The 12,756-nt window shown below is 40.4% G+C and overlaps 1 protein-coding gene across 1 annotated transcript in view; it reads left to right on the top strand.

Annotated features, from left to right (window-relative positions):
• Nucleotides 1-12,756, top strand: part of LOC127655271 (mannosyl-oligosaccharide 1,2-alpha-mannosidase IB) — a 96,106-nt gene that overhangs the window by 51,028 nt on the left and 32,322 nt on the right. The window contains exon 4 of the mRNA XM_052142977.1: nucleotides 285-365. Coding sequence (XP_051998937.1) covers nucleotides 285-365 — 81 coding nt within the window. The remainder of the gene's footprint in view (nucleotides 1-284; nucleotides 366-12,756) is intronic.

Here is a 12,756-nt window from a genome sequence, read left to right as displayed (position 1 = left end):
CCAAAAAGGAAGGTTTTGTCATATTTAGGTCATTTCTAAGGACAAATTTGTCTCCAGAGTACAGCTAAGTAAACCCACGCGCACACACACACACACACACGTACACACACATTACCAGCCACATGCACTGCTCCAGCGTTCAATTTAGTCCGATATTGAGAGATTATTGTGTCAGCTCTAATGTTTAAATTGGGGTTCATTTGAGAGTGCTGCTATTTAAAAGTTTGATTGACCTTTTGTGCCTCTAATTTATTTTTATCTTTCTTTTCCCTCTGTTTCCACAGAACGCAGAAGTATCTGTCTTTGAGGTGAACATCCGCTTCATTGGAGGGCTTCTGGCTGCTTACTACCTCTCAGGACAGGAGGTACAGTATAGCTTATTGAGTTTTAATGGATTTTTGTGTCTTTGCTGGCTGTATTGTTCAGTTGTTTCATGAATGTTTTAAATGATTGAAGTGCACAGGCCTCCAGATGAAAATCTGGAGGGATGGAATTGGAGATTGGTGCAGCCGTTGGTCTCAGGGGGAGTGCTGTTGCCCAGAGGTCTGAAAAAGCCTTTTCGGGGGAATAAATGTCCCCTTCTCAACCCCATGTTAATTAACTCTCCCCTCTCTGTCTTATCTGCCCATGGGCTCTTAATGGAGAAGGACAGAAATCCTCTCGCTTGTTCTGGGAGGCATATCTCTGCAGCTGCGTATCACAGTTTTCTCCTTTATTTTAGTCTGAAGGTGAAAATGTAAAGGAATTAAGCTGTAGCCATGCGGCACACCCCGTCCGCTGCTCCATTCACTTCATTAGATGAGTTTAGATACTGGATGTAGAACTCTCCACACATGCATACAAATCACACTTGGCTGTCCCCTGACTCTGCCCTAGTGACCCTTGGTTCTCTCAATATCTTAATGTTGTGACATGCCGGAGTGGCAGGTCTTAGTCCCCTGCACAGTCACACTGTGTGCATCAGAGCCATGTCTGCAGATATTTCATGGTCATGTGGTACAGAATGGACCAAATGGTGGAGGCATCAGTTGGAAGCAGAGTCTCGTAGATGTGTGATATCTTCCACTATTTGCAGTGGAAGCATACAGTATATGGTTCTTTGATTAGAGATTTATGATCTGGTATGATGGGGAGGGCAGTCCCTGAGGGAAGAGAGACTGCTGAAGATGAGAAACTAGTTTTATAGATCTCTGCAGAGTTGCGTAGGAAAGAGTGTACAGAACGGATGCAGATAAGGTTGTTCAGTTGGAGTTTCCAAAGAAGAGGAGCTGATTTGTAGGCAGAAGGCTCCATACTTTGATCAGCTTCTGTAGGTTATCTCGCCTGTGCAAGTGAGCAGTCTGTGCTCCTGTTCTATGCAGCCTGTCAGCCAGCTGTAGGAGAACCACTGCACAGTGATGGATGATGTTTACTCTGCTGTCCCTCTGTCCTCTTTGGTCCTCTCTTCTTCTTTTATCCTTCTGTCTTGTCTCCTCCCATTCTCAAGCTCTGCTTTCCTCTGCATATCTCTGCAGTGCTGTCTTGCAATGGTGGACCAGTAATGAATATACAGTAGGCCCATGGCAACAATGCACTACTCGATGACAGCACTCATTATGGTGCCTCAAACACTCCTCTATATGGATGAGGGCTCTTAATGAGGAACTGCAGGGCTCAACAATAATAAGGGTTGCCCCCGGCCAGTGTGAGTTTTGAGCCAGTTGACGAAACTGTCACTTGCCCTATCTAGCCAGTGCTGTCACTATGTGTTTTGTTTGTTGATGTTGTAGATGTGTTTTTATGCCTTGGGCACTTAAACATTTGGTTTTCGGTGACGTATTGAGGATTGTGGTAGTAAATTCTGCTGATTTAAATGTGTCACAATGGTTACTTTATGTAGCTGGCTAACTGAGATGAAGTTTTGTCGAAATTGCAAGAATAACTTGTGATAGTCTTGGAAGCATCCTACTTATTCATGTAGTATATGCATCAGGAGCTTCAGTTAATGTTTACATCAACCATCAGAATGGGGAAAAAAATGTATCACAGTGATTTCGACCGTGGCATGATTGTTTGTGCCAGACAGGCTGGTTTTAGTATTTCTGTTGCTGCTGATCTTCTGGGATTTTCACGCACAACAGTCTAGAGTTTTCTCAGATTGGTGCCAAAACAAAAAACATCCAGTAAGTAGAATTTCTGCAGACGGAAACGCCTTGTTGATGAGATAGGTCAGCAGAGAATGGCCAGACTCTTTCGAGCTGACAGAAGGCAACGGTAATGCTGATAACCACTATATCCAATTATAGTGAGCAGAATAGCATCTCAGAATGCACAACACATCGAATCTTGTGGCGGATGGGCTACAACAGAAGACCACTTCGGGCACTTTATTAGGACCATAGTGTTCCTAATAAAGTGCTCAGTGAGTGTATAAACCAATAAAAACCTTTCAGCAGTTTATGCCATCCTTTTCAGGCAAAAGCATGTTTAACTTTATAACTATCATTGACCTTATTGCAAATTAAAAACGTAATAAATAATTTTTTTAAATGTATTTTTTGTTAAGAAAACATTTGTTTATAATAATATAATAATTGGCAAATAACACCTAACATTTAATAAATAATAGTGATGCACCGAAATGAAAATTCTGGGCTGAAACCGAAAATTCAGGATGCACTTGGCCGAAAACCGAAAATTTAAATTTTTTTATAATTGTATTAATATTATACTTTTTAATTAATTTCATGAATTTAAGTAATCTGATTTTAAAAACTACAAACCAATAAAATGATCACACTTTTATTGAAAGTAACGCATCAAAATTGGACAGAAAATATATTAAAACATTATTAAATATATTATTCTTTATTCAATTCTTTAACATTCAAATTTAACAGATTTTTTTTAATCAATTATCCAAATAATGTAACGTTTTAGAAAACTATAATGATATGCAAAACAGCAGTCAAGTAATGAACTTAGCACCTCTAGTATAGCATTTTAGCTAATTCAAAAAGTTTAAATATGCTGCACAGTCATTTTAATGATAACGATAGGCAAAACACAGAACGGCCTCTATTCTGTTTATGTAAACGTATTTCCACTTTAATATAAAATGATTGTGCAAAACAGCAGTAACAGAACTAAAACCAACCTCAAACTGTAAATGACAGATGTAGCCTCAAGTGTAAAACTGTCATTTTCTGCCAAACATTTTCGGTGGCCGAAATTTCAGTGCATCCCTAATAAATAATATACACAGATGAGCCAAAACATTATGACTGCCTGCGTAATACTCCGTTTGTCCTCCACGTGCTGCTAAAACAGTGCCGACCTGCCAAGGCATGGATTCTACAAGACCAGATATTGGCAGCAGATCTTTCAAGTCCTGTAAGTTGCAAGGTGGGGCCGCCGTGGATGTTGGTCCAGCACATCCCACCGATGCTCAATCAGATTGAGTTCTGGGAAATTTGGATACCAGGGCAACAACTTGAACTCTTCATCATGTTTCTCAAACCATTCTCGAACAATGTGTGCAGTGTGGCAGGGGACATTATCCTGCTGAAAGAGGCCACTGCCATCAGGGAAGACCAATGCCATGAAGGGGTGTACCTATTCTGCAACTATGTTTACGTAGGTGGCACATGTCAAATTGACGTCCACATAAATGGCCGGACCCAGGGTTTCCCAGCAGAACATTGCCCAGAGCATCACACTCCCTCCTTGTCGTCTACACATTGTGCATCCTGGTGCCATCACTTCCCTAGTGATGGCACACGCACAAACGTACACAACCATCCACGTGATGTGAAAGAAAATGGGACTCATCGGACAAGGCGCCCTTCTGACCTGCTTCAAGGTCCAGTTCTGACGTTCGTGTTCCCATTGTTGGCACTTTTGACAGTGGACGGGGTCATCATGGGTACTCTGACCTGTCTGCTGCTATGCAGCCCCATACACAGCAGAGTGTGATGCACTTTATATTGTGACACATTCCTCCCATAACCATTTTATTATTTAAAAAAAATTCTCCCCAATTTGGCATGCCCAATTCCTAATACTCTCTAGGTCCTCGTGGTGAGTGCCTCGCCTCAATGTGGGTGGCGGAGGTCAAATCTCAGTTGCATCCACGTCTGAGACGTCAATCCACACATCTTATCACGTAGCTTGTTGAGCATGTTACCGCAGAGACATAGCGTATGTGGAGGCTTCATGCTATTCTCTGCTGCATCCTCGCACAATTCACCACGCGCCCCAGCAAGTGCGAGAACCACATTATAGCGTGGTGGTAACCCCTATGTGACTCTTCCCACCCTAGCAACCGGGCCAATTGGTTGCTTAGGAAGCCTGACTGGAGTCACTCTTGTCTCAAACTTGCAACTCCAGATGTGGTAGTCCCCCCCCCCGGTAACCATCATTAAAATTTCTCTTGACTTGTGCCACAGTAGATGTTGTGTCGGTTCAGACCAGATTGGATAGCCTTCATTGCCCTTGCGCATCGATGAGCCTTGGGCGCCCAACACCCTGTTGCCGGTTTGTCCCTCTTTGGACCACTGTCGACAGGGAACTCACTACTGCTGACCTGGAGCACCCCACAAGACTTGCCTTTTCAGATATGCTCTGACCCAGTTGTCTGGCCATAACAATTTGGCTCTTATCAAAGTCACTCAGGTCTTTACTCCTGCCCATTTCTCCTGCATTCAGCACATTGACTATGAAATCTGATTGTTCACTTGACATCTAATCTACCCAGACCTTGACATGTGGCCTTGTTAAAAGATGATCAACATTATTCAATTCACCTTTGAGTGGTCATAATGTTTTGGCTCATCAGTGTAAATATAATTAAACAGAAACAATATAATTTTATATATATTTGAACTAGGGATGCACCATTACAAAATGTGCATGCCAATACAATATCTGATTATTTAGAGCAACATCTGCCGATTCTGATAGTTTGGCAGTTCTGTTTTTTATGCTACCTTGTTTCAAATCACTAATTAATTACACAACTGTGGAAGAAATATGAATAATACATTTATGCTTTATGTATCAACATGTCTGCCATTTTTCAGAGTTACTGGTCTTAGTTACAAACAAAACACTGAAACAAAAGCACATTATTAACTCACATTAAACATTCCTAATTAAATTCCTCACTTTAACTGAATTCTGAATAGCGCCTTGTTAGGCTCACATTAAATTGGTTCGTTTTCTTAATTTTTGGAGTGTTCTTAATTTGCATTAACTGTATTCTTTGTTATGAAGCTTGTCCGTTTTTGCTGAAGCTGGCTCCGCTTTAGCAAGTCATAATATTCCTTGCTCTGTGGTGCTTTAATTTGAGTAATCAAATTAGTTGTGTTAAAAGTTTTAATGATAGTTGCATCTTGTGAAATTCTTTCACTGTAAAGGTAATGTAACAAGTAAAAGGCTGCCCCTTATCTTGCTCTCCCGCTGATCAGCTGATTCAGTGTTGGCCGGGCTTCATCACGGCCCGGCCACTCCCTCCTCTTCACACTCCTTCTCCCCCTTGATAACAATTTGCAACTTGTTGTAATTCCACACAAGATATTTTCTATCACGCACAGCACTAGTTGTAGTCTTATTGCCTGATAAATGTTTCAGCCACCTTTTGACAGGAAAAATCAGCCCTGAAAATCAGCTGTTTTTAATGGCAATTTATCGTCTCTAAACCTATGAAAATATATTGCAAAAAGTACATTGACATTTTTTTTGAAGCAGGACCATTGAAAGTTTCGGCAAGGCTAGTCAAAATCTGAACTACTAAAAAATATGTATGAGACATGAGCCCTGATCTGAATACAACAGTAACTCAGTAACCCATCCATTGTCCCATAATAACATCAGAGTTGGATATCCCAGCAAAACTGTTTTGTGCAGTCCACTGCTATTCTTTGCTATAAATAAAATATAAATGAGTAAATACATTCAGATTTTCTGCCTCTTGTTCTCACCAAATGTTCTTTTATAGAGAGAGAGAAGGACAGATGGAAAAAGGGAGAGAAATATGGAAAGTGTTTTAGATAATGAGACTGAAAGAAGTTTAGCAAAGCTGTCCTCTCAGCAAACTGTCACCATTAGAGAGGACAGAGAGATGACGGATGAAGGAGAGCACTGTACAATTCCCTGTGTACATTGCCAATGTTTTTTATTTGATTGTAATTTCTTTTTTTTCAAAGTTTGTGCTTTTATTCTTATTTATGGGTCCTAAAATAATGAGCCTTCTGTACTTTTTTGTTGTTTTCCACCAACAAGGGACACATTTTCCTTTTCAGGAGGTAAACATTATCTAATTTAAGTTTTCTGGAATTTTTTTCTTCTCCCCTTAATGGCGATAAAAGTGACTGGCTCAATAATAGTTTTGTAAAATCTTTTAAAATTCAAAAGGAATTTATATTTGCATTCTTTTTTTTCCTTTTAAGTTTGTGGTTTGGACCCTCAAAACTAGGGATGTGCATGAGTAGTCGAATATTCATTCTGCAATAGTAAAAATACTATTTGAATTTCTTAAAGTTTTGATTTGCTGGCCATATATACAATGAGATGCATGTTAAATCCTGAACACACAAACTAAAACTGGCAGTTATAACAGAATGCACTGGGTGGCGCTGTTGAATATGGACACAAGTTGATCACATTTGTTGAGCAAACGGTTCTGCCAGTACGTTCAGATGGACACCAGAAAAGTGGGTTATTGTGAGAATGTGGCTTACTGTGAGAAAGCTGGGCTCCTGTTTAAATGTACTGGATAAGTAGTACATTTATGTGTACACATTACTCACCTGCCATATCACCCTGCAGCTATTACCTGGTTGCCCACTAAAGCTAAGCAGGGTTGAGCCTGGCCAGTACCTGGATGGGAGACCTTCTGGGGAAAAACCAAGGTTGCTGCTGGAAGTGGTATTAGGGAGGCCAGCAGGGGGTGCTCACCCTACGGTCTGTGTGGGTCCTAATGCCCCAGTATAGTGACGGGGACACTATACTGTAAAAAAAAGCACCGTCTTTCCGATGGGACGTTAAACCGAGGTCCTGACTCTCTGTGGTCATTAAAAATCCCTAGGGCACTTCTCGTAAAGAGTAGGGGTTTAACCCCGGTGTCCTCGCCAAATTCCCCACATTGGCCCCTATCTGTCATGGTCTCCTAATAATCTCCATCCCTGAATTGGCTACATCACTCTACCATCTCCTCTCCACCAATAGCTGGTGTGTGGTGGGCGTTCTGGTGCACTATGGCTGCCGTCGCATCATCCAGGTGGATGCTGCACACTGGTGGTGGTTGAGGAGATTCCCCCTATACTATGTAAAGCGCTTTGAGTTTGAGAAAAGCGCTATATAAATGTAAGTTGTTGTTGTTGTTGTACTCTCGTATATGTGCAGCTCTTCAGAAAGCAGTGTCCCTGTAGCAAAGTAATCCCATGACAATTCTGAAACAACAAACATGGCATCCGAGAAAGACTATGCGAGCTGAGGTAAGGGACATTCCATCAATTAAACTGGTGTGTATAAATGAGCATAGTTTACTGAGCATGTGGATATGCTTGTTTTTCTCAACAAAAACATGACATGAGACAATATAAACATAACTATTATATGGCGAGTGTTTATACTCGTACTGTACGTTAACTGCATCAGTCTACTTTAGCGGTTTCTTATTCTTCGCTTTGTGTGAGCTTAAATGCTTTCGAATACCAATGTTGTGATGAATGCCCATCCCTACTCAAAACATTGTTTTCCTAGTACCTCACAGGCAAGTCAAAAAATTTTAATGACTTGTGTCTTCCACTGGATCTAGACCAGGGGTCGGCAACCTATGGCACGCGTGCCAGCATTGACATGCAGAGGGGGTAATCACTGGCACACCAGCAATGGCAAGAGTGGATTAGACTATTTTATTGAAATAAATTCTGCACCTGCAATACAGTCTACAGCTTGATGTAATCCTTCCTCATGATCGTGCAGTGTGTTTTCATGAGCTTAATGAGAGGCTAAACAAAAAGGAAAAAATGTGACAAGACTGCAGTACACCCAACAGAATCATGCAACTATTTCGCTTCACTTTCGGTTAATCACATGAGTAAACGCGCCCACTTTGCTTCAGTCAGGCTGCGTGGATGACAGCCAACACTACGCGTTTCATTTTGTTAATTGCTTTCAGAACAACACGTGATGTAATAAGCAAAACACCACTATTAATCCTTTAGATTTCCAACCCAGCATACTGGTACGCCCTCCTTAAAACATGGTCAAACTCAAAATTACATTAAATGATTAAAAGAGAAAACAAACTCACATTGTGGTGTTCAAAAATCTGAGTCTATTAAAAATATAATTAAACCTGGAAATAAAATTGTATGATTTTGCAGGTTCGATTCACAGAAAATGGCTAAATAGTTGATCGGCTTGTGATGCGCGAATGGCTTGCACACGCAGCATGAGTCTCATCACACTTTAATAGTGTTTAGCCTCACTGCCTATTTAAGTAGCCTATATAAGTGTTCTTTTAAAAATGTAGGCTATATATAGTAAATGTATTCACGTGCATACATACATGACCAGATAACACGATCCCCAGCATGGTCATACAGTGATGTCACATGAAATAGGATAATTTGCTCATACATTACTGTGAAATTTTGTATTTTTTTTTAATCTAAATATATATATACATGTATGAATTGAGTGTCTTATAAAGGAAATTAATATAATAAAACCTGATTAATAATAGCTACAGGAAATGACAAAAAATCCTTCACAGGCCACATATTTTGTGTGCGCGTGTGAGATTGTTAATAAAATGTGAGGAACAAAAAGACTGACATTTAAGGTTAAATGACTCCTAATGATCACTTCTATTTTGATCTTTCACACATGCATTACATGCAAAACAAAAGAAACTATAACTGAATACTGCTGTCTGATTTTAGTAAGGGGTTCAATGCAAATGCACGTTACAGAACTTTTCTGTGAAGTATATAGATGGAGCTCAGATTTGTATTATCATGAAGGTAATGTAGTCTGCTTGAAAATAATAAATTAGACACTGACAAATCATCAGTAGTCTACAAACGTAATATATATGCGGTTAGACTATCCAGAATTTTTTGTTGTTGTTTTTTTTATCTCCCAATTTGGAATGCCCAATTCCCACTACTTAGTAGGTCCTCGTGGTGGCGCGGTTACTTCAATCCGGGTGGCAAGGGACGCGTCTCGGTCTCCCATAGCATGGGAGGCTCATGCTATTCTTTGCGATCCACACACAGCTTACCATGGGCCCCATTGAGAGCGAGAGCCCCTAATCGTGACCACGAGGAGTTTACCCCCATGTGACTCTACCCTACCTAGCAACAGGGCCAATTTGGTTGCTTAGGAGACCTGGCTGGAGTCACTCAGCACACCCTGGATTCAAACTCGTGACTCCAGGGGTGGTAGTCAGCAGCAATACTCGCTGAGCTTCCCAGGCCCCCCAACTATCCAGAGTTTTGATAATTTTTGATAAGCGAGATGGCATACTAACTCAAGCAATCCAGACTGGTAATGTCAACAATTAAGGTACATAATGTGTGTTATAAAATATATATATTTTGTTTGCAGACTTGCAGTTAAAAAGAGGTAGTTTGATTATTTGTTTCCACTGATAAATGTCCTTTTCCCATATCAGTATGAAATAAGGTTCTTGATGAAACTTGATGTTAGGTGAAGGATTGGCACAGCCATTGACCAGGAAAATAAAAAATGGCACACCATGTCAAAAACATTGCCGACCCCTGATTTAGACAAAGCTCTCGCCTCTTTTAAAGACAGATTCTTTGCGGAAATTGTTTCTTTACCTTGCAGTGTGAGATTTGCGACTATGGATCTTTAGACATTCTGGTAGTTCTTTGTGAAATGGATATTGAATGGAAAAGGTTCAATTGTTTCCCCTTTTTTTTAACTGCACAATTTATAGATTTCCCAAACCACAGTGCTGACTAAGGATTTATTTCTTAATATATTTCCAAGCCAAATAGGATCATAAGCTGTAAGTGAACAGAACAGGCAAATATTTGTTTTCATTGTTATTGCAGGGTTGGTGTGTACTCCAGACAGTAAGACTGAAGCAGTTAGCTCTGTATCTCTTTCCCTCCCCCATCTCTCTCTGTCAATGTGCTGTCCTGCTGTTGTATAACCCTCACAGTGGTAGAGAATATGCAGTGTCACATAAGGAAACGTCACTCTTCTCTGTTGTCAAACGTTGATCTTATCAAAGCCAGAACAGAACCGCAGACCCAGTGGAGGCAGGATAAGGACAAAGATTTGAGAAGGGATTTGATGGATGAAATTTTTTTTGTCTGCTACTCATCTATACATGTTTGAATTGTTGCAGACTTTAGTTATGCAGTAACCTATCAATCCTCCCTTAGAGTACGAAGCACTCTGGCCTTTCTAGACAGACCTTTCCTAACACAATCATATATTTTTTCTGGTATCCCTGCAGTTTGTAATTGTATTGCTTGGTCTGCAGATGAGAAACTTCATTGGTGTCCAACCATGGGTATCACCAACCACTTCACAATGCATTATGTGTTGCAATACATCACAATATCATAACTGGATCGTGGTTGAAAGGGCACCAAACTTGTGAGAGAAAAATGATGAATCTGCTGGTTCTGTTTTAATCTCTCACGACTTTATAGAAGCAGCTCTGACCGCGCTGAGATAATGCACACTGTTTCAAGAGGTTGCACTAATTTAGATGACATCATGGCTTGTTCTCCTCACTTGCGAGGATAAGCGGAGGAGGAGAATGGTCTGTCTATCTTCTGCAGGCTCGAAAGTGACTGTGGAGCCCAATCCATGCAGCACACTTTGTTTTCTCTCCTCTCGCCTGTGCTGGTTGTTTAAATTGGAGATCAGCTCGCACACATCGAGTCCAATCTTTAGGCTTGGTGTCCTTCCTCAGTAGTTCAGCTAGCTGAGACGGCAGAGGAAAATGCCAAGTTATAGGTTTTTGTCAGATTAGCCTTCCCTTTGATGAACTGCCTTACAGGGCTCCATCTACCCTGCTATTTACTACTAGCTGGGGGTAAGTTTGTTGGCACCAGGGTGTGTTCCCATGTCTGTGGGCCAGACCTCCTCAAAGTCCCTGCATATCTAGCCTTGGGCCACATGCTACCCAGTTTCCATCTGTCACCACAAGGAGGCCATGCATGGGGCTTGCTACGGAGAGGCTATGTACTGGCGGGAGAGACTGACGCACCCGGCTCTCCTTTCACGGTGCTGAATATTGCAGTGCTTGCCAGCATCTAGGGCACAAAGTAAAGCAACTTCGCCAATGCACTAGTTGCATCTCATGGCCAAATAGATTAACAAAAATATCAATACAGGGATGTAAAGTGGTGATCTACCGATATGGGTATTTTTAATTGCTGATGCCAAAATCCAGAGAGTAGGGTGGCCTATAGACTGATACAATGCCAATATATCACACAATTTTATAAAGCATATACAGTGACATAAACATAAGTGCTAAAAAAAAAATTACAAACTCTTATTTAGCACTATATTTACAAAATTTCACAATAAACTTTAACTTTGTAAAAAATTATCTAAAAGAATAATATTGTATGAATGGTTGATAGCAGTTTTTCATATTTCTGTTTAGTAATTAATTTGCACATGAAGAAGTTGTTAATATAATAGGAAGAAGGAAATAAAAGTACACACAGTAACTCAGAAACCATAGATGGCATGTCCACATTAGTAATCGCATTTTCTCCAAAATATAAATTCAAACCAATTGCACATACAGTGCATAGTGAACATGACATTTACTTATAGCACACGTGAAGCACTTTTACTTTGAAGTTACACTCAAGCACTAGTGCGGATCCAGTGTGAGCAGCAATCTCCTGACAGTTTAAATGGCCTGGATCGCCTGTTTGGACAGTCATTATTTGTGAGTCAGAGGAACTTTTGATCCTGAAGTTTTTGATTCTTGCTGATGAAATATGTGCTTCAGAGGAAGATATATGATGAGTGCTCGACGGGAAGAAAACCCTGGATTTTCGTGAGGTTTGTGAATTACATATTTTTAAGCAAGGTGTCTGCATATTTGCAGATGGTATATAATAAAAGTTTTATTGATATTTGCCTTTTATCATTAGAAAAGTTTCATTGAACAGTTAAGGAGAGACTATTAGAATATGTACTTCAGAGGAAGATAAATGAGCGCTCCACAGGATGCTGGATCTGCTGAAGTTGTGTGAGGTTGGTTTGTGTGAGGTTGGTTTATTACATCTGTTTAAATGAGATATTCACATATTTTCAGATGGTATATGATATTTGGCAGTTAAAAGTTGCAGGGAACTGTTGAGGAGAGAGAGGAGAGGGAGAATGAAACAGGCTTTCACTTTAACATTATGAGCTCAACGCTTCTGCTGCAGCTCTGATATGCGGATTGTTTAAATGACACTGTTGCACACCGGTCAATTATTGTAGTAACAAGATGACACACAACAAAACGAACTGTGACTGGCCATTTGCATGTCTCAATCGCTTCACGTGCAAGCAGGTGATTCTCAGCACTCTTAAAGAGCAACATGCAGGTTGAATTTATAACTGAATTAATGCTTTATATTGTTTGCAGAGGTCTTTTAAAAACACATATGTAGAAATGACTAATGAAATCTCATTTGATGTAGAGATTTTGATGAAAATGTGCTAGGCTCTGGAATACGCCTTTCCCGCTATAGCAACGGGTCATATGACGTA

Source organism: Xyrauchen texanus, chromosome 14 (assembly GCF_025860055.1).
Source record: "Xyrauchen texanus isolate HMW12.3.18 chromosome 14, RBS_HiC_50CHRs, whole genome shotgun sequence".
Taxonomy (NCBI): domain Eukaryota; kingdom Metazoa; phylum Chordata; class Actinopteri; order Cypriniformes; family Catostomidae; genus Xyrauchen; species Xyrauchen texanus.
Note: the sequence above shows the minus strand (reverse complement) of the source record. Positions and strands in the feature narration are given on the sequence as shown.